Raw genomic sequence first — 25,274 nt, 5'->3', positions numbered from 1 at the left:
TCAGTATAAAGGAATGCCTCTGCAGGTTCTGTCCCATCAGTTCCTTTCCTGAAACTATTTAATCTGGGGTGTTGTTCAGACAGACCGGCATCTTTGTTCTTGTTTTGACATGCTTCACTGAAAAGTGGCGCTGAAAAGCTTCCATTTGGATACTTCTGATAACATTTCTCAGCTGTTTCCAATAACCCCCAAATATTCCCTGAAATGTTCTTGCAGGATTCCTTGACATGCTTTGGATATTGTGTATCTCAGAAAACTCCCAATCCCCAGTGTATCTTCCTCAGATATCTTTCTCCACACATATCAAGTTGTGTGCCGTGTTATTTGGCCGCTTTTCCCTTGCACAGTTGACTTACTTTGCATGATCACGTGACAATATGGGATTTTATTAACTCTGGACACAAATAAGTGGCCTTGTTTGGAATCAGGTGTGGTCAGTGTTTACATATTTGTCATCTAAAAGAACGTTTCACACACGCTTAATCCAGGATCCAGGTAACCATTTCGGAAAGTTTGCCTATTATGTTCTTCATCTCTGTCCCCCACATGTTCCTTCTTCCATTCCTGCCTCTCTTTCTCTGTGTGTTGGTTTTTAGGACCCTCCCTTTCTCTCTCTGCTCCAATCCCTGTTCTGTCCCCTCCCTCTGTGTCAGAGCTGTGCACTCCAGCACAGAGACAACTTCCCAACAAGAGCAGACCGTATCAGATTTCCTCTAATGCACTGAAATTCTCCCACTCCTCCCTCTGAATAGCTCTGGATCAGGTGAACATAAGTACAATTTTGCTGTTTGACTAAGGAAGGTGAGTTGGGTGAAAGGAAATGACAAAATGTAACTATTTTGTACTCCTCACAGTATCTTGTCTTTAAATCTATCCAATTTACCACTTTGATCTTACTTTTTTTCTGTAGTGGCCATGCCTTAATGACTTGTACTCAGTGAGCAGGTAAGAACATTTAATTTTTCTGTTTTCATCACAGCTCTTAATTTTTTTTTTTGTTCACTGTTGGCGTATTTAGTTAACTGCTAAATGATAAAAGTTTCCTTTCTGATTCATGTTTTTCAGCCACCACTACATCATTAACAAAGTTATCACTGTCTTAAAGATTGGGCTGTACTGAAAGTCATTTTGTTGTTTTGAATATATCTTTTGAGAAGCCATAGGACCTTATGTGTCAAATGTTAGACAAAAATAGGTTTTGTTTTGTTCAGATGTAGAAAAAAATGTAAATCTCTGCGTATTATTCCCTGTGTCAGGGTTTGAAGAGTTAATAGAGCAATTGTGTGCTCTATTAAAAAGCTCTGACAATCTTCAGAACTTTGTAGAACAAGCATGGTTTGGGATAAACAAAGCTAATGCAGGTAACTGCAGCTTATCTCCCTGTTTACCCTTAGAACACAAGTCTGTTAGGTTACAGTCATTTTCTTGACATTTCTTGGAACATTTAAAAGCCAACATCTTCCACACTTCATTGTTTTAGAAGTTAAATAGACATTTACTTCCTGTTTCCAAAATGTCATTGTTGTGGTTCTTGTTGTAAAAGACAACATTGTTTATTTTCCCAGTCACTATAGGAAAATTGTTTTATCATCTCTTTGTGTTTGTGAGACTCACTCTGTGGGTTTCAGTGATTTCTTTAAATCTCTAATAAATGGAGTTATTTTCTTCTCTGAGTTCAGTGTTGTATTCAGTCTGTACTTCTTTTTTCCAGGTGCATTCAGGTAGTGCTCGCACCATGAGTTAATCACTCTGAAACTGTGGCTTTTTCTTCCGATAAACATTTTCAGTCTGGTTTAACCTGTGAAAATGCACTTATGTGAGAATATGTGGAGATGGCCATGCAGCGGGGCAGTAGGAACGATGTTGCTGCTGCTGCTGCTGCGGAGCAGCTCGGCCCAGGACGTTTCTGCACAGCTCAGCTGTCAAGAGGCCGAAGTCACTCAGAACATCACCCAACCTAAGTACAACAGCATATTAAACACCAAAGTGGATGCGGTGTCTTTGGTGCCATTTGTCCAGTCCTTTCTTTACACAGTTCAGCCTCACCCTTTTCCTGAACGTAAGTGTTGTCTTCTTGTTCCTCCATCTAACAGTTTACTTAGGAGACATATTGATGTCCTGTTGCTAGCTTATGGACTAGCCACAATAAAATAATGTGGTTTCCACTTGCTTGGGCAAACTTTACCTATGGGGTGAGGAGCTGGGGCAACGCATCAATCTCCACAAATAAACATCACAGAGGTAGTTAACCAGTGAGTAAATGGGACTTCTCGAAATTTGGCCAGTCAATCATTAACTTTTGTGTGCAGTCTTAACTTTAGATCTTTTGTTTCCTTGATTCTTTAAGGCCCTTAACATTTATTGAAGTTGCCCTATAAAGCAGTCTCTGTTCCACTCATCCTTCCAACTTTATATTGATTTCAGATAAGAGTCAAAAACCAGTCTGACAATACAAGCTCATAGTTGACCCAATTGCTATTGATGTATCGAGTACTATTTAAGAAAAAGCCACTTGATGTTTAGAAAACCCAAAACCATACCAGTTAAACAAATGCGTAACAGAACACCGCCTTTCATCTGTCTGTGACAAAAAGCTAATTATTTCCTGACTTTTTCAAGTTCGTATATGCCTCACTTTGATCACAATCCCCTGCACCGCAGGCTAGAAATGTATAAATGCGTGTAAGTAGAAGAATAGGGGATTATATTTATAGCATGCTGCTTTCTGATGTCACACAGATGGTAAATGAAACATAAAAGCTCGTTTGATCAGTACCTGAGCGTTTCTTCTCAGTTACCAGCACCGGCTTTTGTTGTGAACTAAATCCACAATACCAGGGTTTAGCGGTAACATTAATGACTGGCTTTGTATTGTGTTATCTCCCACTGAAGGCCGACCCGTCTCCTAGTAACCACAAGATGTCGGTGTCAGATTTCCACCGTACAATGTGAAAATTTTAAGATGTTTTGTAAAGGACAGGACATACTGTCCCTGTGGCCAGGATTTTTATACAGGGCTGACCAGAGTAGAGAGGCAGGAAGCATGACACATCAAATCAGCTTTCTTTGAAAAGGCCTCACATTTATTCTTAAATTTCAGAAACACATAGCAACTTTGTCTCACATTTCTTCCCAGGCTTATTTCTGGAAATAATCAAGGATCCTCAGCAGGTGCAGTCAAACAAAGGGCTGATGACTGAAGTAAGTGTGCTTGAATCTGAAATATACACAATTGGGAAAATAAGTATCTAACATGTCAACCTTTTTCTAATGAAATATATTTCAAATGAGAAATAGATTTTCATAACCTCATTTCATGCCAATGAGGCTATTGGCATGAAATTCACAGCAGTTGCTGGTAAAGACCCAAATAATGCCCACGTGTGTTGAAATCAAAACAAGTCTACTTCATAACTAAGTTATACTTCATAACTAAGTTATGAAGTAGACTTCATAATTAGTTATGTCTACTTCATAACTAAGTTATGAAGTAGACTGGCACAGGGAATATGTATTGAAAACTCTAGTAGTAATAAGTAGTAAGTAAAAAAGCCTTTTTTGTGAACTCGTGAGCTAAGCTGTTTAAGTGGAACTTAGACCCCCGCTTTTGCTCCAAATGTCTTGAAATCTTGAAGGTTCCAGGAGTTTTGGCTCTGCCCTCTGAACTTTAGCTCTTTTCATAGATTTTCAATTGTATTCAAGTGAGGTGATTGACTAGGGCATTCCAGAACGTCTTCTCCAGGGTTTCATTTTCTGTGTATCTAGGATTGTCTTGGTGAAAAATCCACTATAGAAATGAAATTTTCACACCACAGTGTTCTGGGCTCCAGACTTCACTGTTTTCGGCATGGTGTTTTTAGAGTGATGTGCAAAAACATTCCTGGTCCGAACATGGAGTCTGCATTGATACAGAGAGTTCAATTTTGGTCTAATTTTATCAGATTATGTTCTCTAACAAAGCATGTAATTCCTGCAGAGCTTTTCAATAAAGCAGACTTCAATTCTGCTTTTTCTTCAGCAGTTGAGTCTAAAGCAGTGGGTTTTTACACAGTCGATGGCAGATAGTAATTGAGTGCCTAAGTTGCTGTTGACGTGAAAAAATTTTACCTGCTAATTCCAGATCTTTCTGAGCTCTCTGTTAGGAGTCGTTGGCTTTGTAGTTTAAAACTAGTGAGGAGAACCCGGCCATGACTGGTTGCAAGAGTTGCATTAAATTATTTCCACTTCCAGATTATGGCCTCAACATTGCTTACTAAAGCACTTGGACATTTCAAACGACTTTCATAAGCAATACAGTCATGAAATGTTGCAAAAGTTAACTGCTTTTATTCACCACCACACACTTCTAGCAAAATGCATTGGACATGAAATATCACTGTTTCTAGGCCATCAGTTAGAACCAAGCCATCTAACTTTAATTTGTTCTGAATGGGGTAAGGATTATTTTCTAATTACTGACAGATTTCAGCTAGTTCCTTAGATTTTATGTCTTTTCCAGTTTCTTTCTTCATGTGTTCAATGTTTATTGGATTGTTGATCTAAGAATCTGACTGTTGAACATTGGAAAAAAGCCTGAATGTTCTGAAAACTGCTAAGACTGCCATCCTCATGGTTGTAATATGTCAAAACATTAAAGAGAGAACTTGTTTGTTGATGTCTCACTGGGATCTGACATCATATGAGGCCACAAGGATCTAATTATCACGTGTGCTTTTGCATTCAGATCCTCACGTATGAAGTGGGTTTCCTAGTGTGTATCGCCATTGGCATCTTGTACATCGTCCTGATGCCCATAATTGGTTTCTCCGTGGCTTGCTGTCGCTGCTGTGGCAACTGTGGGGGGAAGATGTACCAGAAGCAGACATCCTCCATCAACAGTCTCAGAAGAACTCTCTACTTCAGCCTATTTGCAATTACAATCATTATCTTGTGAGTATGCACGTGTGTGTGTGCGTGTGTGTTTTCAAGAGATATAATGAGAAGTTCATTCAAATGTTTGCAGCTCACTGCATGTCTGCATCTCTTGGGTAAACTGTCTATTCATTAAGCAAATTTATCTGCTTTTGTTCTTTCTCTGTTTCTTATTGCAGTGCTGGTAACATTTGCCTGTTCAGAAGCAACGACGATCTTAAAAAGAGTGTGAACCAGAGTCCGTCGGAGCTCAACAATGCAATAGGTGACATGCACACCTTCCTGGTGTCTGTGCCACAAGTAAGTGAAAATATACACAGGTCAAAGTGTTGATAACTGGCAGTTTGGCAGTCGTTATCATTTTATCTTTTTTATTCAAACTGCTTTTAAACCATGAGAAATATAGCTTTTGCTTAGTCAAAAAAATTCCCAAATGGAAGTGCTACCATTAATATGCACACCACACTTTTCAGATTTTTAATCGAAAGAAATTCTAAAATTTTATGTATTGTATTTCTTTCACATCAAAATTATGCCTCTACCACATGAAATCCCACTGAAATAGATTGAATAGCACGATTGATCAACTGCAAGGCAATGTAGATTAAATTAAAAAAATTCTTACATCTGTCAACTGACTTAGATCCAGTTCTTTATTTTGCAGTGTCAGTATGGTCATGTAAAGAGAATGGGGTGGTACCTGGCTTAGAGATACTATAACTTCATGTGATTTAAATTATATTAATATAATATTATTGTTTAACCCATATGTACCCACTTCATCTGTTTAATTTTCCATTGTTTGACTTCAGCAAGTGGAAAATGTGGTGAATGAAAGCTACAGAACTGTGCAGGAGGTTACCAGGAACTTAGATGGTAAGAACAGGGAAGTAAAACTGCTAAAACAGAGGAACCACTGTGCCTCACCTGTCACAAACTGAGTTGTTTGGGTGTTGCAGACATTGGACGTCAGTTGGGGGAGAAAATCCAGCAGCGCTTTAGAGGAACTCTTGACCCAGCTCTGCAGTCGGTTAAACGTCTACACAATGGTATGATTTCCACGCCTGACCAGGTCTGGGCCATGAGAGCATGGAAATGCGTTCGCTCATATTTGCAAATGAACATCTCTGCTTCCTGCTCTGAATGGAGTTAACATGTTCTTTGTACATGCTGTGCATTTTACTTTTTTGATTAGATGTTTTAATCACTAGTTTTAGGAATAAAAAATTACATAATACAGAGCCAAGTACAGACAAGTCAGCTGCTCCCACTGACCTATAAACCGAGTAGTTAAGAAGGCTCCTGACTGAGCCTTTGCTTAGAGTAGTTGTTTTGTTTTAGTTTGACAAAGGGCCGATTTCAGTGCAGAGTATACTCGATCTCATTGTGCTGCTTCTGATTCCTAAAACATTGAATGTTTGGGCTCCTTGGGAAGAAGAGCTTCCCAACGAGGACTTTGGGAAGGACTTTGAGTGTAACCACTTTACCACTTTAATGTGTAAAATGGTTACACATTAATGTGTCTTTACACATTAAAGTGGAAGTAATATTACATATTTGCATCTTCTATGGCTGGAAGCTAAGGCGTCCACTCTTCTGCCTCCTTAGTGACTTAGTCTGCTTTACAGTTTATAAGAAATAGAAACCTGATATGCAAGCATTCCTTTGTGTAGGCATTTTTTTTTATCAGGTTTTATCCTCAGGTGTAAAACTGTAAAATGTAATTGTAGAAGTTCTCACAGAAATTGTTATTGTAGTTATTATTACCCTTGATAAAGCACTCTTGTTAAGTTGCACAAAATTCGAGACCAAACTTCAGCTATAAAAGAGAACAAACACAGCTTTAATTAACATTTGCAAATGGAGAAAACATACAAAGCTCACATCTCAGTGAGAATCGGATGAGTTCTGACTTGGGGCTGAACGTCCCCTCATTTACATAGGATACATCACACATTACGTAGCCACACCCCCTGGCTCAAGTGTCAGGTAAAAATCTATACGTTACTTATCTGTAAGTTTCAGTCGAGCAGGGTTGCATACACATTCACAGCTCAACTTTAGGCTTTTCTCCAAAAAGGCCTCTCTGCTGATGGCTAAACAGATACTAGTAACTGAACTTCTACAAACTTGGCTTATCACCTTAGGCATGTCTCACATTTCTAACTGCTGAACACCCTGGTCTTCACTTATTTGAGGAGGGTCAGAAGAGCATATGTCCTGTTGACCTGCAACTGAGTGCAAACCTTTAATAAAAACATCATAAAGTGTACATTCGAATTTATTTAAACATTGTTACTAAATTTTTCCTTCACACTCTGCAAGTACAGTTTATTTACAAGTTTAAGCCATTTACACAACTAATTGGAAAGTTTGTCACTTTTCTACAATAAGCTTAAAAATGCCTTTCCAAACAAAATGTACTTGATGCTCTTTATTGACAGCTCTGGTAAATGTGCATGAAGGCTGAGGGTAAATTCATTTTTGTTGCAGAAGCTTAATCTCACACACCCAAAAAATCCAACTTATAGTTTGAGTACATTTATTGACCGTGGGAAAGAAAATGTCTTTTTTTTTCCAACTTAGATTTAATGTTTTAAGTTAATCTGAATACCTAGGAGAATTACTTTAGTATTTCTTGACTCCGTGGTTCCCTTAAGCATAAATATGACATTAAATGCCCATGAAACCAAAAAAGAAAAAGCGACTTTTCAACGTAGGAAAAACAAGAGAACATACCATTACCAAGGGCAGATGCAAGCTGATCATAACAAGTTTTGAAGTGACTTCAAGTGCCTAAACCTGCCCATATCTACATTGGGAACAAAAATAGAGAAAGTTTCCACACACATTAAGGAAGATGTGTTGGAAGTGGTGCTGGTCATTTTTCCTCTTCACCGTTTTGTACTTTTGCAGTTTCAGTTTTTTTCTATGCAGCTTTTTTCAGGATGACAACAGGATGTCCCTTGCCTACCGTACATCACTTCATACCTGCTAAGAGTACAGTTTGATCAGCGGTCGGTCAGCTGACCCAAACATGGATCAAAACCAAAATGAACAAAATATTCAAACACCAAGTCTTCAGAAAATAATGCAGTATTACAGTAAATTATACATGAAACTTGAACATTTTGCGGCTATTTATCCTCATAATTCATAAAAATGCCCACAAACAAGAAAAAAGGGACACCCAATGGTGTAAGTAAATGGGTAAAAAGTAGATGTAGGAAGGGACTAAATAGTAATGTATGGCTACAATATGGGAATGGGAATTGCTGCTGAAGAAGTATATACAACAAAAGCCGAGGGAGTTAAAAACAATCTCCAGAGCTCATGTATTTTATTGCTTTTACAAGTCTTTACCAAGAGTGCCACCTAACTGCGAAGTGTTTTGTAGTTATTTGTTTTCCACTATGACACCTTATGTAGAAAACCCTTAATAGAAGTTACTACTATTAGTGAAAATTAGTTTCTAGATCAAAACCTGTTAAAAACACAAATGTCTGTAATGAGTGTTTCAAATGATCACTGATTAGTGGCTTATTTTTGTGTGTTTTTTTGTTTGTTTGTTTGAATGAGCAGAAAGTTTGAACACCAGCAACCAACTTGACCAGTTGAACTCATCATTAGCCCAACTGCAGTCCAGCATAGACCGTACTCAGGCCAACATCAGCGTTGTCAGAGATCAGATTAAACAGACGCTGTCCAAGCCAGAATGCAAAGAATGTCACATCCTAACAGCAGACATGGACAAACTAACGCTAAACATCACCATTTCTGTAAGTGCTGGTTTTCTGTAGTCTAAAATATAACATGAATCATTCTTATTTGATTTATTTATTTTCCTGTTGAATGGATGAGTTCTGGGTTCCCAGAATGCCTGCCTGCATGACAAGGACACATAAGGTGCTGAACATCCAGTTCTGTTAGCTGAAGTGTTTTATGGAAGAGATGAGTCGGAGTATTATGTAAACTGAGCAATCAGTTTACATAATACTCCGATTCTGTCCCTAAGCATATTGTCATGAATAAACAGGAGAAATGATTTCTGCAGTCACTATGTTTGACGCAGGCTGAGACTCTGACCAGAATGACAAATCTTTCTTTGGATTTGTCTGAATGATGAATTTCTCCTCCTCCACTCTTTTCCCACCTCCTAAAATGCTCAATTTATGTCATCTTTGATCATAAGTGTTAGGTTGATTTATTTAAGTTTAAGATATATTTTATTTTGAGAAGAAAATGAACATGGACAAAATTGATAGTACACTTTGAAAATCATTAGTTGATTGACCTGGCCGTTTCTTGGTAACTTCAATTAGATGGGGTTTTTTTGCACTCTACTGCCCTCCTCTGTTGCTTTAAGTTACAACATGTTGGAAACTCTTCAGCAGAACTTGCTTGTGTGTGTGTGTTTTGTGTTTTTCAAAGGCTCCCAGCCTGCATGAGTTTCGATCTGCAGTGGATGAAGTCATTAAAGCTGATATCCAGTCTGAAATAAGTGAGGTCAGTGGGAACTGTAATCAAATAAAAGCATTAATGGTCTGAAAACAATGCTGAAAAAAATTATGATGTTTTTATGCATGCTTTCTGTGCCACAAAGAGCTGGTTTGTTTTGTTTTCTTTTTTTTGTGTAAATATGTTTGTCAGTGTAAACAGTATTATTATTATACAACAGTCAGCATCATTTCCTTTTCCAGTAAAAGAAAATGACACAGATACTGTCTTCTGTCGTAGACGCATCAGAGCTATTTGTAGAAAACCTTTTATAATTTTACAGGCGGAGAAGTTTTTCGACACCATTCCTGAGAAGGTGACCAGTGAAACTAAGGATTTAGTTAAAAGTGAGTGAATACTACAATTGTCTCCACAAATATAAGCTGCGTAATTACTACTGATTTTTTTTTTTGCCTTTGTATTTTTAGGCAGCAAAGAGCAGCTGAGCAGCATAAAAAAACAGGTTTTGCAGATTTCCCAGGATCTCCACCTTTCAGCTTTGGATAATGCGTCCAAGACTTTAAACCAGCTCCAGAGTGACATTGACATGTACTCAACTGGAGTGAGACAAGCAGAGGATATAAGGTATAAACTATGGAAGTGCAAATGTATGCAATAAATTAAAAAACAAAACAAAGCAAAACTTTCCTAATTACTGTAACATTTCTTTGGTTAGATGGAGTGTGGGTCTGGCTCTGTGCTGTGTGATCTTCCTGGTAGTGGCCTGTAACATCCTGGGTCTGATTGTAGGCCCTCTGGGTCTCTCTCCTAAAGTAGACCCCACCAACCGCTCTAGCGCCTCAAACTGTGGAGGCATCTTTCTCATGATGTGAGTGACGCTTGCGCTAGCTGAAAACCACCCCACTGTCTACCCCCCTGGGAGTGTTTTTAAAGAATTAAACTTGGATTTAATTACAGGAGCGCAGGGTTCAGCTTTCTGTTTTCCTGGCTGCTCATGATATTGGTGCTGGTGCTCTTCTTAGTGGGTGGAAACATGTACACACTGATTTGTCGACCATGGAACGATGGCCAGCTGCTGCAGGTAGAAATATACACAAATATATACATTTGAAATGCTTTACAATCCCTAAAGATCAAATCTGAATGCAAAACAAAAACATAACTATTGATGACACAAAATCTTTTATGTACAGTAGCTCTAGATATAAATGTTTTATCTTGTGCTTTGCAAAGTATCCATGCCCCTTAGGCTTTTTCACGTTTTTTTCATGTTAGAACCATTGCCAGTGTATTTTCCTGGAATTTCTTGTGAAAAACCAACTCAAAGTAGTCTACATTAAAAGGTTGGGTCCCAGTTGTGAATCTCCTTGAATAGCTGCATCTCTTATTGGATCATTTTTATGATTCTAGATTTTTTTTTTCTTTTTTTCATATGCCCACAAAACACTGTGATAGCAAAGTGGTCCAAACTACATTTCTATTGCTATATCCTATTATACTATACATTTGAAATGATTTGTAGGAATACAGTTTCTTTACATAACACTATTCCAAAAAAATACAACCAAATAATTTCAAATTTATGTTTGAAATCATTTATGCAGGCTTTTAAGGAATATCAGAGATGCATTAAATTAATTCCTGATGGCCAGACTGAGATCAGCTAGGCAGTATATAATAAATTCTCGCAATATTTTATCTGTTGGGGTAAATAATTTTTTGTCTATAATTGTAAAGTACATCAATTCTTTTTAGGAATATTGTTTAAACGTGGTCCACCGAAATTAAAAGATTCCTGAGTCACTGTCTTTCCTGCTTACAGTTCATTGATACTCCAGGTTTAATCCCGAACTTCGAATTAGGCTCGGCTTTGGGACTCAAGAGCAAAATCAACCTCTCCCATGTCTACAGGTATGCATCACCACTTCAACTCTAATGCAAACACTGTTACATAAACCATTCATGCACGGTTTATGTATCAGTGTTTAATAATAATAGCGTGAATAGTCAATGTGATACAGCTGGCCGATGATGCAGAAGGCAGGTGTCTGATTCATAGATTGCTATTTGGTGCTGAATTAAAGGGCTATTTCACTGTTCTTTAAATAACCTAAACACCATTTGACCGTCTCAAAATGTAAAATAACTTCAAAGTAAAATTTGTGATTTATAAAACAATTTATAGCTTTATTTGCATTTTGGTATTAGAGTAAGATCAGATTAACCACTACTGATCACAGGAATAAATTTGTATCTACTTGTTTGGCTTGAGTGACTAAACCTGTTGTATCAGGGATTGGCCTTTAATTTGTCAAGACAATATGTATGTGAGAAACTTATACTTGATGTCTGCCTTTCCAGAGACTGTAAGAAAAACGATCCTTTGTGGACGACGCTTCACTTGTATGAACTTATAAATCTTGGAAACGTACTCAATGTGTCTAAAGTGAGTTTTGTTGACGCTATCTCGTTTTAAGCATATATTTTTTGCCCTTTTAATTGCGTGTATTAAATATCTTCTCTAATGATCTCATGCTCACAGTACACAGCCCAGATCAACAAGGAGTTTGAGAATACAAATATCACTCTGTCTTCAGTCAATATCCTGAGCCCTGAATTGATAAAGAGACTTGTAAACACCTCTTCCAAAGCTAATTTCAACAGTACAGCTATCACACAGCAGGTACAGCTTATTCCCATGTAGAGTTATTGCTATTATATTTATTTCTGTTTAACCGGTGATCCTTTACTTTCTCTTACAGATGGATAACATTTTAAACATCAATTTGAATGAAACAGCAGAAAAGGTTTTTAACTTGAGTGATCTACAAGTGAGTCTCGTCACATTAAGACTAATTTATATTGAAAGAACAATTTTGTTTCTTGCGTTTTTAATGTTTATTCTAACTTTCTGTCCATTTCTAGCCGCCCGCCATTAAAACTGAACTTCAAAGTGAAGCTTTGAAACTGAGGCTAATTCAAGCCAACATAGAGACGACCATCTTTCCTCAAGTGGTGAGTGCTGGGGTTCGTCTCTGATGATACCTGTGTGCATTCCGGCACCCACTCATGGGCATTTTGTTTGCATTAACGAGACGACCACTGCTTTCTGCGCCACAGATAAACCTGAAATCATCCATCAGGAATCTTCAGTCCACTTCAGGAAAAATCAACGTGAGTGCATTGACCAACACCTTGAGCTGCAGAAAGCAGAAATCATTCATTAATTCTCCTGTGCGCTTCATTCTTGGTTTCATTCGGTTCTCTCCGGCCCTTTCAGGGAACAGTGGGGGAGGTGCTGAGGAAAACTCAAGCAGCACAAGACTTTCTCAACACAAATACGACACAGATTGTAAAGACCGTGAGTAGAGCCACGAGACGCATGAGTTTGAAGAAATGTGCTCCATGTGGTCTGTTAATGCCTGAGGTCATTTAGTGAGTGGGGAAGAGGAGGGTGGGAGGGCCATGGATTACTTATTATGGGTGTGTGTAGTGGAAACAGTGTTTGTTGGTTCCATATCCACAGACCATTTGGTGTGCTGCTGAATTCATCTTGAGTTATCCACTTATGTTGTAGCAAAGAACTATTTATGTAGATTTTATTCCTATCAGTATAAATTTGAGCACTTCAAAATTTAGAAGCGTCTTTTGCATAGTTACAGTAAAATCAGGATGGATGAGATACTTTTTGCTTTCAAGTGACCATCTTCTTTTTTCTTTTACCACACCTAATGATTGACTGACCATCTCGGGCTGAAAGTTAAATGCTCAAAATACAGTCTGTTAGTGACCTCAAGTGGTCAAATACCTTTTTGATAAATTAATGAGAAAATTGGTCCACCTGGTCTGGCATAGACTCTACTAGCATTCTGTGGTGAGTGACATCATTATGGAGTCATCACTGCAACAATTATTTATACATGTTTACATTTTTGGACATGATCATGCCTCAGGATCTTTCAACGTGTCTAAAACTGCATTTGACTGGCTAAGCTGGAGATCAAATTGCATATGTTATGCACAGAAACACAGTTATTTACTAAATGCTGTGTAATTAATATGCCATCATATATGATGGTGATATAAATGTCCAGAAGTGTAATATAGTTCAAATCAATCTCAGACCTAAAGTGGAACTAAATCTGGATCAATCTAAGAACAGATTAACATTTATTGAAACCTTTGCCTTTTGTTTATTGTTAATGATCCACCCTTTAAACAGCTTTTGTGTAGCGCTTCAAATTACTACTAAAATATATTTTTTTCTACTTTTAAATGAAGAGCTTCATGTTGAATTTGTCATATTTAATGCCAAAGATACTTTTCATTTCTTAACAAAAGTCAAATCAGTGCTGTCGCTGAAAAAAATGGGCCATCTCACAGATTTTTATTAGAATTTATGTTATTTCCGTATTTTGGACAGCTAAATTTTATGGAGTCTAACCAATTTTTTCCCCCCCGAATCCTAGGAAAGTAGGAGGTTTTTAAACTGCCAGCTGGATTACTTCACTGCTTATGCTGACTGGGCCAAGACTACGGTAAAAGAAACACTTCAAATCTTTTATCTGCAATCTTAGAAATGAATGCATTGTGTTTGTCAAGTGTTTTTTGAGCCGCGTTCAATTTCCCGCAGATCACCCAGCAGGTCGGCCGCTGCAGGCCTGTTGCCAGGGTCGTAGACTCCTTTGAGACTGTCCTTTGTGTTAACATAGTGGAGTCTTTGGTGAGGAGAACAAACTTCTTCCTAATTTATTTTTTATTCTTGAGACTACTTGTTATTTTCTAGTTTCTTAAATGTTTTTTTTTTAGAATGCGTTCTGGTTCAGTCTGGGCTGGTGCCTGATGTTCTTCATTCCCAGCATTATATTTTCCATGAAGCTAGCAAAGTACTACAGGAGGATGAGCTACTCTGATGTTTTTGAGTAAGTAGCGAAAAATGTGTAGGTGATTCATGTGACTGAATACGGCTGACTTTGCTGTTCATTTCTCTGTCTTCAGAAATCACATCGTTATGAACCACATCCCTCGGGCTCAGATGAAAGTCACCTGACATGGGACGGCGTGTGCATGGGGCAGATTTAAAGGTCTGCAGGCACAAATGTTGTGTTTGAGAAAATCAAAGCACATGGGACACCACAGCACAGATGTGGCACATTGTCACTTGGGTAAAACAACTGAAAAAAAAATACAGTTAAAACTAACATACCTACTTGAATATTTTGTAAATTTTGGTTTTTACTATAGAGTGTAGAGGGAAACTTGACCACAGTGTGTATGGTACATTTCATACAGCCCATGTTCCCCTTTTAAATCCATCTAGAGGGATTCTGATGATATACGAGAATCTCAAAGGATTTTTAACATTTCTTGGCTGAAATTAGCCTCATCAGGCATATTTCTTGTTTCTAGTTGATTGCATATGTATATATGTTGACGCAAAGTTCAATGTTTTGACATTATTTGTGGTTTAGCAGCTTGTTGACAATGGGAAACACATTTTATTTTTGACTGCATTTCTATTTTCATTTGCACTAATGTTGGGAACAAATGTTTTCTGGGTTCGATGTACTTAATTGACTTGCAAATAGTTTTAACCATATCATTGCTGCTATTTGCTTACTTTACAATGCCATTACCTTTTTTTAATCTTGAGTAGTCATTTCTTTTGAATAATGTTATGTTTGATTGGTGTTGATTTTTGTTCTACTTTTTTCTGCAGAGTTGATTCTGTTCTTTTGTTATGCAGCACTTTACACCATTTGATTGTTTGTGATTTTTACAAAGGGTTGAAACATTTCTGTCAGCTATTTTCCATACAGTGAACAAATAAAAAACACTAATCAAGAGTTTAGTGAGTCTTTTGTGCATCATATTCTGTGCAATTCTATTATGGTGGTTTCTATCTTGATCAAAAAACAGAAAAGTTTTTTCATGGCGCAAATGGCTAGAGGTCATTTCTGCAAGGCACATAAACTTTTATCCCCCTTCTATATTGAGAAGAGTGAATAATCTTTGCATTAGTGTGCTACAACAACAAAAATCTGACAAATATTCTTTCATTTTGACTAAACATGACTTGTTACAGAAAACAGATGTTCTGCCTTTCCACTGTGACATCTACCATGCACAGCTCTCTTACTAGAACAGCCATGCAAGAAGGTAAATATGTTGTTTCCTTTCTGTTCTAAACTTTTGGTTTTTTTATGTTTCACAATCAACCGTATCTACACATCATGCACCAATATGACAAGGAAATGGCCCATAATAAAGCTGCTGGTTGCTGCTGTAATTTAGAAAAGTGACACTCATAAAATCAGAAGCCATGACTTCAAAATCAGGGCTATAGACTCACAGCTTCAGGTCACCTTTTGCATTCTGATAGCACTCTGTTTTCTTTAGTGTTGCTGGGGATTTTGTTTTTGTGATAAAAGCTGAGAAAGAAAAAAAATGCCTTTACCCTAAGTTACTCCTACAAACATAGAAGAAGGTGTTCTGGAGAACTGAGGCTAAAATGAAACTTTCCAAACACTGTTTGCAAAATGACCCTGAACATACAACCAGAACCGTAACAGAAGGGTTTAGGTCAAAGCATATTTACATACCAGAATGGCCTAGCCAAAGTCCAGATGTAAATTGATAAGACCTAAAAATTGATAGTTACAGACGCCCTCTAATGAGTCTTACTGAGCCTGATCCAAATTACAAAGAAAAATTGACAATCAGTTTAAAGATGTGCAAAGTTATTGGAAACAGAATAATAGATGCACATTTATATTTGCTTTTTCTATTGTTAATAGATTACTTTCCTAGGATTTCATTGAAGTCTGTAGATGTAAAGTGACAAGATGTAAAAAAAAAAGAACAAATATTTGCAGTTCTATGTAGATTTTCTTGTCTAGATTTTAACTAGACAAGTTTATTTCTTGAAAATGGGTGAACCTCTGCCATGTTTAATCCACATTCACAATCTCTGTGATTAAAAAAAGGATAAACCTGAAGTTATTTGCTTGACTCATAACAAAAAGGATTTGATATTTATGTAAATAAATGTTTTAGTCCTTAAATTTAGAGAAATTAACACCAAAGTCAGTAAAAAAAATCAATTTTAACCATGCCAGTTTGAACTCTCAGCATTGTCTGTACTAATTGTTGTCAAACCAAAACAGTTTCCAAAGTTGCAGCAGTATGCACATAACGTTGCCCTTTAATAGAGCTGTCGCCCTCTAAAGCAATCTGTTTTCAACAACACATTTGTCATTGCTGTCCAAAACTTGTTTGCATAAGTAATGCTCTGCCGATCAACGTGGAAATGCAATAACGACCTTCGGAGGAAGAGCTCAAACTCAATTTGGAGCCAATGATCCATGATGGTAAAAAACAAAGCAGGAGCGGAATCGTGTCTATCAAATCTGTGGTCTGAATCAGCTAAGTTGCTTAAAATTCATCATCACTCCCCTCCCCCGAAATATTTTAGTTTCAAGGTTGATGGATCTTTGTTGCACATTGACTCGACATGTGATGAAAATGTGTTGTAACGCAGTCATCCCTCTCACGGTGCATCAATTTGTGCTGCTCTGTAGGGTGATCCAGAAGCTCGAAGACAGATAGAGGACGCAGCACCAGGGAGCAGAGAACCAGAGCCTTGTTGAGATGCACTACTGTTTAAAGCAAGCTATAATTAGAACAAGTGAATCAATGACATTACAGCACAAGCGTGACCCGAAACCGTGTAATAAGAGACGCAGGATGCTGGGAAAAATCAATGAGGGGGAACAAATGTTAGATCAAGTGGAAGAGAAAGAAACAATGAGGCAATATCAATTCTGCAGCTTTTTGCACCCAACCTTTTCTTTTCTTGCCTATTATAACTGAACCTCCTTTCTTGTGTTCTGAGAATGGAGAAGAGGAACTAGTCACATACTTTCTACCTCTGCTGCTGTGATTACATCTTCACTCCTTCATGTGGAAGCTGACATTTAGCTGTGAGAGCCACGCAGAAGCATCTAGTGTCCCACATTTGCTCCACTTACAATCATGAGTCTGAAAGTGTAACTAAAATAAACCCTGAACATGGAAACACTGCAGCTGTGAGTGGATTTGGCAGAACCTCTGTCACCGTTTTAAGTGTATGGTCAGGCTTCAAGTTAGTAATTCAATAGTCTGGAGCTTAATGTCTTTATTGTTTTTAGTGAACAAATTCTGCTTTGGACTGTGAGACAGAATGTAAACAAAAGTGAACAAACCAGAAATACTTCAAATGTGTATCGTTATCAGGCTTGATCTGAGTCATCATGATTATAATAGGCCATAACATAAAGTTTAATTGAATGTATATTTTTCATTTTGGCAGTATGCAAAAATGTTATTTTTTGACTTGCAGTAGCTTTAAGCAAAACCTCCACATTTATTAAAAAATAACACTGCACATATATGACTGTGTATAATTTATTATCAAATACAACATCCAATTTTTAATTTAGAAACTAATAAACTACTTGATATTTTGAATTTGTTAAAGTATCTGTATTTCACATATTGTAGTAATCTGCTTAGTCATCATTACACCTCGTCTGAATGCTGCCCTGTTTAACTTTTTTTTTCTGTTTTGATAAGAATAGCATTTTAAATGACTTAATAAAAATGCTCTCATTCAAATCTTTACTATTTTTAATTGCCAGAAGGAAAAACAAAAATAATTTTTACATCCTGCAAAAATACTGTAAAGTTTCATGTTCAGAGAAAATCCTGCAGAAAACAATACAACCGACAGCAGAAAATTAATCTTTTCAAGATGCTAAAATGGTTTTCATTGCCAACAAGAACACCTTGCGTTCCACTTTAGACAGACTGGACAAACAAATCACTTAAATCTCATTTTTACTTTTAATAGCATAGAAACATATGCTGATAAATACTTTTAACTTGTTTAACTTTTTTAACTCCTCCAGAAAACACTGGCAAAAAACAAAACAAAACAAAACAAAAAAAATCAAAGTTACAATGTGGATATGAAGAAGAAATGAACATAAACTGCAGCAATAAACAGGCAGAGTTGAAGGCAAATGAACATTGAACATCCAAGCAGGCAGCATGAGCGGCCTGTGTGGGGGAAGTCAGGGAGTTCCCAGAGAGTCTCAGTTCATGTTCAGCACACTGATCTGAAATCAGCCCGTCGGTTCTGTCATAAATTAAGACACCAGAGTGACGGATTGGAGTGACGAATCCCAAGACTTTCTGAGTGAATTTAAAAACCGAGGAGGAAAGGAAAGCACACAGAGGTCGGATGCTGGGAGTTCCCCCTCAGGAATACGAGGGAGCTGCAGAGATGCGGCAGAAATGTGACACCGCTCTGTCAGCTGAAAGGCACCGACTTTTTGAAGTCTGATTGTCACATATAAGAGACGTCTGAGTTTCACTCAGCCACACCCACACAGAGCTTAGTAGTCTTCAAAAGTTTGGTTCAAAATAAATAAGAATATTATGGATGTTTCCATATTTTAGTACAAAATACAATCCTTTTTTTAAAAAAACAAAACAAAACACTAAAACACTCTCTTCACCCATCCTAAATCAGAAAAGCTCAATCTCAACAGAAACATTCAGAGCTCAGAACAGTCAACATGACGGGTGTGATATAAAAGTGCAGAGCCAAGAATACAGAAGGCCTATCAATCAAATAACATTTTCCACAGTGGTTCCAAGAAGGACAACATATGAGATCTTACGCAAGCAACACGGAGACTGGTTTGGTCCAAACATGTCCCTCACACACACTCACACACACACACAAACACTTGAATCTCAATAAGATTAGTGCTGAAAATTTAATTTAAAGTCCAAAATGTGAGTCACTTTTACTGGGAATGTAGTCTGGAATGTCCCGTGAGTTGGGTTTAGAGGGAACAAGATGGAGCCTGGAAGGGAAAATGGACGACACCGAAGGGAGAAACAGACTGCTGAATGTTTTGGTTATTATGTCAAGGCAAACCAATCAAAGTGGAGTTAATGTTTAAGCCTTTTTAATTTGTCAAATGTGAAACTAAAAGTCAGCAGTAGAACCTTGACCCCGCCTGTCTTACCTCACTGTGAGCAAACAAGAACAGAAAGGCGGCTCTCTCTGTTGATTACCAGCTGCATGGAAGTATGCAACTCAAGTTAAAAGGACTAAAGACAATACAATAAACCCCAGATGTAGTCAAGATATTTTTTGGACCGCTCTTTAAATACTGCATAGCTTCTGACATAGGTTAAAGTTACTCAAGTAGATCCTGTAAAGGCTTTGGAGATAACACAGCAGGAAAGGAAAGTAGCTTTAAAAATAATCCAGACTATCCCCTCAAGTCTGAATTAGTGGCTTTGTTACTTATCAAGCAATTAGTTGTACTGTCTTATTACAGTAACCTATATGTCACCATTGTCTTTTAATAAGGCTGATATTAAATACGCTGGTGCGAGTACAGTTTCATTCTCATGCAGTTAAAGTTTAAGCGATAAATAACCCTGTAGATTCTGTATTTACACTAAAACGTCAACTTTCACTGCATTACGTACACTTGTTGAGTCTTCAGTAGTCAGTTCAGAGTTTCCAGTTGTCAGATTTGTTCTGACACCCTGCTAAAAGTCACCTCACTAGTGTCAGTAAATTACTCTACAGACGAGCATTTAACTTATTTGTATCTTTGTGCTAAAGTAAGAATGCTGACATTCAGTTTGGACATGTTTTGTTCTCTGTTAAGTTCGTTTGGGTTTATGAAAATCCACCTGGGTCTGCAGGTAGAGCGTTTGTGTTCGGAGATGATTTCAGTTCCTGTGTCTCTGTGTGAGGAGACGGAGTGTCTGCGTCAGACACGGAGCTCAGCCGAACGGTGGGCTGGCGGGGAAGAGCCGGCGGCGGATACAATGGCGACTGGAGGATGTCGGCGTACCGCTGGCTGGGCTTTGTCTCCCTCTGCAGAACTTTTCTCAGCAGCGGCTTCAGCTGCCCCATGGCCAGCTGGCTGCTGGGGGGGGCTGCAAATGGAGCGGGGGACGGAGGGCTGCAGGAAATGTTTTTGAGCACCAGGTTGAGGATGGTGGTGACTGTGTAGTCCTCGGGGCACAGTGCCCACAGCAGGTCCAGGTAGGGGTCCAGCTCCCGGTGCTGAGACACCTCGCACAGCAGGGAGTTGAAGATCTCCTTGTTGAGCAGGGGGCTCTGTTTGCAGAACTGCTGGGCCACCTGGGTGACCCGCTCCCACTGGCGCTTCACCATCAGGATACGCAGCGCCTGCAGGATAGCGTTGGGCCGCCCGCTGACGAGCAGCAGCTCCACCTCCAGGTCCTGCCGCTGCTCTGTGTCTGTGTCCAGGCTGGACAGGACCCACAGTGCCCGCCTGTAGAGGGGAACATTGTTCTCCCCGCTTTCCCCGCCTCTCCCACTGGGGAAACCCCAAGAGGACGAAGCCAGGCTGAGTCCCAGCGCCGCGGAGCCCTGCTGCTGCTGGGAGAGCTGCAGGAACCTTGGCAGCCAGCCGGGCTGAAAACGAACAACTGACTGGCAGAGAAGCTCAAACACAGGCAGGGCAGCTGGGGAGGTCGTGACCTTACAGTTATTATCCCCTTTCAGACTGGGGCTGTGCTTCGACTGCCCGTTCATGGCGGGAAGGGAGTTCGGGCAAGGAGTGAGGACCATTTTCCACACATCTGGGGCGGCCCTGCTGGACAGGGAGCCCTCCACGTTGTAGTGCAGTTGCAGCGCAGCCTGAGCAGCGCTCCACGCCTGGCCAGGGAACATGCTGAAGATGGAATTCAGGTAGAGCAACGTTTCGCCATCCAGTTCAGAGGATGACAGCAACCTCACCACTTCTTTCTCCACCAACGTCCCACCCACTGCCTCTACCTCTTTCACACCCCCCCTCACTAAACTCCCCTTCAGCTCCTCCAGAGCCACCAGAGCTCTCAGCTCCCCCTCCAGAGAGCACATTAACTTATCCTGCCCTGCAATATAGTCACCTCCTCCATTTTGCAGTGACTCTGTCTCCGTTCTCCTCAAGCCTGAGTTGAGGTAGTTCCTGAGAATGGAGGCCAGAGAGATGGGAGCCTGGAACCGTCCTCCCTTCTTCAGGGACTCCACGGTGAGCTGCGTGCTGCTGAGGCTCCTTTGCTGGTAGTACTTGCACGCCTCCTCGAAGACGGCTTCAACCAGGACGGCTCCGGACTGATTACTCTCAGCTGGACTGAGGCCCAGAGCTTTCCCCGTAGAGTCCTTCTCCGTAAGCATGAAAAGTCCAGTTTCCGAGAACAGAAAGGGAGTTCGTCTGTCAGCCTGGTTTGCGTATAACAACCCCTCTCTTTTCAACGCAATCTTTTGCAGCTCTCTGCCACAGTTCACCTCTATCAGATGCAGGGTTTTCCCGACCATTAGTGCCACGATGTTCACGTAAAAGCACAGGCTGGTGTGAGTGTCTGCTTGAGGCGTGAAGTTGTCCGCCAGCTTGTACACCCGCCGCAGCATCCCGTCCTCCTGCAGGATGTACAGCCAGCCCGTGTTGAGGAGCAGCAGCAGGCCTCCGCAGCCTGTGGGAGAAAAGCTGCAGATTTCAGGCGGCTCGAGAGCTGACAGATATCCCAAACAGTCTGCAATCAGCCGCCTGAAGTCGGACTCCTTGGCTGAAAGCTTCTTTATGGGGGTATTTTTGCACGTGGTGCTGATGGTGAAGGAGTCGTGGTGAGGGGACCACGTCAGGAAGAATTTGGAGATGCACAGTTGCAACTTGGCTTTCAGGTCAGGCAGCAGATGCACGTAGTCGCCTGAGCTGATGACGGTGAATTTAGGATTATTGTGAAGAATGATTTTCAGTCCTCCCAGGTTCACAGCTCCATCCTCCACCTCACAGTCCCTCCTGCAGATGCAGTATCTCAGTTTGTTCCTGGTGGAGCTGAGGGCAGAGGAGTTCTCTGAGGCTGGACGCTCCTCACACCACACCAGGAGGCTGGAGCACACACACACTGACAACACTCTGGCCCGGGGGCTGTTGCACAGATCAGAGGTCTGCAGGAGATACCAGCCGGTTTTGTAGTCCAGGAATTTCCAAAACTCGGCTTTCCCATTCTCATAAACAACCACCGCAACAACTCCTGTCCCCTTGCCTTTGTTATGAAGGAGATCCAAGTAGAATACATCCACTATGGAGACGCCCCCTTTGAACCACACGTCCAGCTTCTTCGGGTTGAGAGCCAGCTGGGGTCTTTCATGCTTGTCAAAAGTCATGAGACCGACCTTAGGCTGGCGGAGGAGGACATGGACGTGACGTCCATCTGGACTCACACGAACGTCTGACAGTTTGATCCTGCTGGGCTCGTCTTTAGAAAAAGTTAGTAAGTCACTCAGCTTCTGGCTTCCAGCGTAGTCCCTGAAATCCGACAGCTCTTCCAAGACAAACCGCGACATATTCACGGTTCTGTTTCGAGGAGTTCAGAGTAACTTCCTTTACCGCAGCCCTTATCAATAACCCGTTAGCTTTGACGGCTCATAAATCCGACCCCTGGCTCCAGCGAAGCTAGCAGAGCGGATGCTTTAAGTCCGGTGGAGGGAGTCATCTCTTTAACGGCCGAGGCGGAGGGATACACAAATCCGACAGCATTACGCTGCTGTAATTTCATGTTTTATAGACCAGAGCGGAGCTAAACTGTTATCTGACAGTGTAAAAGTTTGGAAAAGCAGTCTGAGAAAAGGCACTGCAGTCATTCCGGTGCTATGCTAGCCCTCCTCTAATATCACGGGACTATTAATTTCCGGATACCGAGACTGCTCTGCATAAAGAGGAGGAGCAGAACGCCGACCGTTGGACTACAAAGATTTTGCAAAGGAAAAGGAGGAATCACTCTGCTGATATATTTTTTCTCTCGAGGTTTTTCATATTAAATAAGAATTTGATATCTCAACACCGTTCATTAGATTATAATAATTAAGTGTTTTTAATTGTGTGACGATAGTGACTTGCAAGTGTGTTCATATCCCCTGACCTTTTTGCACATTTTGTCTCTATGTAACCAAAAAAGTAAGTATTTTATTAATCTGAGAGATTAATACGAAATAGCACATAATTGTAAAGTGGAAGGAAAATGATGCCGTATCATCTTTTATTTTCATTTTCAAATACATTTTGAAAGGTGTGGAGTACAATTCATATATAGAACCATTTATCTTTTCTTACAACTAGCTGCAATTGTGATCTACAGTATTCTCTTTTACAAAATAGCAAAAACTCAATCTAATTAGATCAAGGGTGTCAAACTCATTTTCATTTTGGGCCATATAAAAAATCTGAATGTTTTTAAAGGGCCGGTTGCGCCAGGATATATTGATAAAACTAATTAAATCTAAAAGCCGCAGGAGTAGCTCTTGAGGACTAGGTAGAAAACAGAATTACAGAATTGGACTCTATTTACTAATTAGGTGACTAAGACAGTTGTCAGTGCTGAATTTCATTTAGGTGTATCACAGTGAAAAGGGCTGAAATGTAAAAGTTTAGTTTAACGTATTTTTTTATACAATTATGATTTTTTTTTGTCTTGGTCTATTGTATAAAGTCACAATGAAGTACCATAAAGATTGTGGCTGTAATGTGACGAGATGAGAAAAATTATTAGCTTAGTGGCGATTTTCACAGCAAGATGGAGCTGTAGTAACTTGGTATGAGATTTTTATTAGGTTATTTTTCATCAGAATATTGGTGAAGCAGGATGTAGACCAAGCCCTTTTCAAATGTGAAGGATTTCTATGTAAAAGTGTGAATATTGTTAATTTCTTTGACTTTATTCAGACTAGTACATGTTTTATGTAATCAGTCAATCTTCCATCCACTTTGAGCGTGACCAGAGATCTTCCAAAGACAGACATTCAGAACAATCAGCTTTATTTGTCAAGATTGTTTACACAGACAAGGAACTTGACTTTGCTTTCATGCATTCATGGCACACATGATTAAAGATAATTTCTAATAAGACAAAAATTAAATATCTGGTTATAGTTCTTGCCACCCAAACGCGGGAGGTATACATGAACATTTTATTACTGGCTTATGGCAGATTCCTATCCATAAGGCATGATTAAATCCAGCTTAATTGCAGGTTTTTAAACGCATGGTAGTTTAGTCAATTTGATCAGAGCTAACAACTTTTAGAGAAGCATTTGTAGCCACCATGTCACATTTCCCTTTTCAGTCATATTTTCACATTGCAGTTTTGTTGTGTTTATGTCCCTCAATGTTATTCTGCCCAGGCATACACAAGTTAATGAATACAGAACTTTATATATTTTAATACCTCTAAACCTTTGCTGAATCTGGCATCAGATCTCCTAGCAGTAAAGGAAATGTTAGTGTATTCTGACAAGATAACACATTAGCATTTTGAGAATTGGCTATTCTTCTTCCTGCTGCATGTGTTTATGTGAAGTAGTGCTGAAAATATTTCAGATGATGCAGGTGTTATTAGGCTGGAAACAATTTAAGAGGAACATTCAGTAAAGAATAAAAAGAGGAACTATGTGATTTTCTGTTTCTACTTTTGAAAGCTATTTTTTTGTTGCAGTTGTTTTACTGATCAGGTGTTTACATTTTATCTTAACTGAAAAACCATCCTAATTCTTTCTGGTTTTTGGTGAGACGGTTTAAAATTTAGCCACTGGCTTGTGTAGGTTTGTTTTTTCTGCTCTGTCGTCCTTGTTTACTCAAATTTCTTACAGAAGCGAGATTTATTAACTCAGCAGTCCTAGATTTATTATGAATTGAGAGGCCTTTTTGAGGATACGGGCATAGTTGGAACAAAAAAATAAGGCATACCTGGATGAAAAATGCATTGTTTTGATAATATCTAACATTTATTACAGTGCGAGTTGAAGGCTCATTGGTGACTCACAGTCT

At 39.4% G+C, this 25,274-nt stretch overlaps 2 protein-coding genes across 2 annotated transcripts; one reads left to right on the top strand and one right to left on the bottom strand.

Annotated features, from left to right (window-relative positions):
• Nucleotides 1-651: 651 nt before the first annotated feature.
• Nucleotides 652-15,215, top strand: prom2 (prominin 2). Its single transcript, XM_028006744.1, has 25 exons — nt 652-801; nt 911-945; nt 1,712-2,059; nt 3,137-3,201; nt 4,724-4,929; nt 5,091-5,211; nt 5,724-5,787; nt 5,871-5,960; nt 8,494-8,690; nt 9,343-9,417; nt 9,692-9,755; nt 9,837-9,993; nt 10,085-10,237; nt 10,327-10,450; nt 11,192-11,280; nt 11,731-11,815; nt 11,912-12,052; nt 12,132-12,200; nt 12,295-12,384; nt 12,490-12,543; nt 12,650-12,730; nt 13,839-13,907; nt 14,003-14,092; nt 14,179-14,291; nt 14,368-15,215. The coding sequence occupies exons 3-25, from the start codon at nt 1,807-1,809 to the stop codon at nt 14,417-14,419; spliced, it is 2,502 nt and encodes an 833-aa protein (XP_027862545.1). The 5' UTR covers nt 652-801; nt 911-945; nt 1,712-1,806; the 3' UTR covers nt 14,420-15,215.
• A 2,585-nt stretch (nt 15,216-17,800) lies between these two features.
• hps6 (HPS6 biogenesis of lysosomal organelles complex 2 subunit 3) lies at nt 17,801-23,178 on the bottom strand. Its single transcript, XM_028006743.1, has one exon. It carries the CDS (start codon nt 22,796-22,798, stop codon nt 20,117-20,119), a length of 2,682 nt encoding a protein of 893 aa, XP_027862544.1. The 5' UTR covers nt 22,799-23,178; the 3' UTR covers nt 17,801-20,116.
• Between the last annotated feature and the right edge of the window lie 2,096 nt (nt 23,179-25,274).

Source organism: Xiphophorus couchianus, chromosome 22 (genome assembly GCF_001444195.1).
Source record: "Xiphophorus couchianus chromosome 22, X_couchianus-1.0, whole genome shotgun sequence".
Lineage (NCBI taxonomy): Eukaryota > Metazoa > Chordata > Actinopteri > Cyprinodontiformes > Poeciliidae > Xiphophorus > Xiphophorus couchianus.
Note: the sequence above shows the minus strand (reverse complement) of the source record. Positions and strands in the feature narration are given on the sequence as shown.

Excerpts from the sequence above, each read along its gene's own strand:
- hps6 (XM_028006743.1), bottom strand. The coding sequence starts at position 22,798 with ATGTCGCGGTTTGTCTTGGAAGAGCTGTCGGATTTCAGGGACTACGCT.
- prom2 (XM_028006744.1), top strand. The coding sequence starts at position 1,807 with ATGCACTTATGTGAGAATATGTGGAGATGGCCATGCAGCGGGGCAGTA. Across the intron at positions 11,281-11,730 it reads AACCTCTCCCATGTCTACAG|AGACTGTAAGAAAAACGATC; the intron begins GTATGCATCACC and ends CTGCCTTTCCAG. Across the intron at positions 12,201-12,294 it reads TTAACTTGAGTGATCTACAA|CCGCCCGCCATTAAAACTGA; the intron begins GTGAGTCTCGTC and ends GTCCATTTCTAG.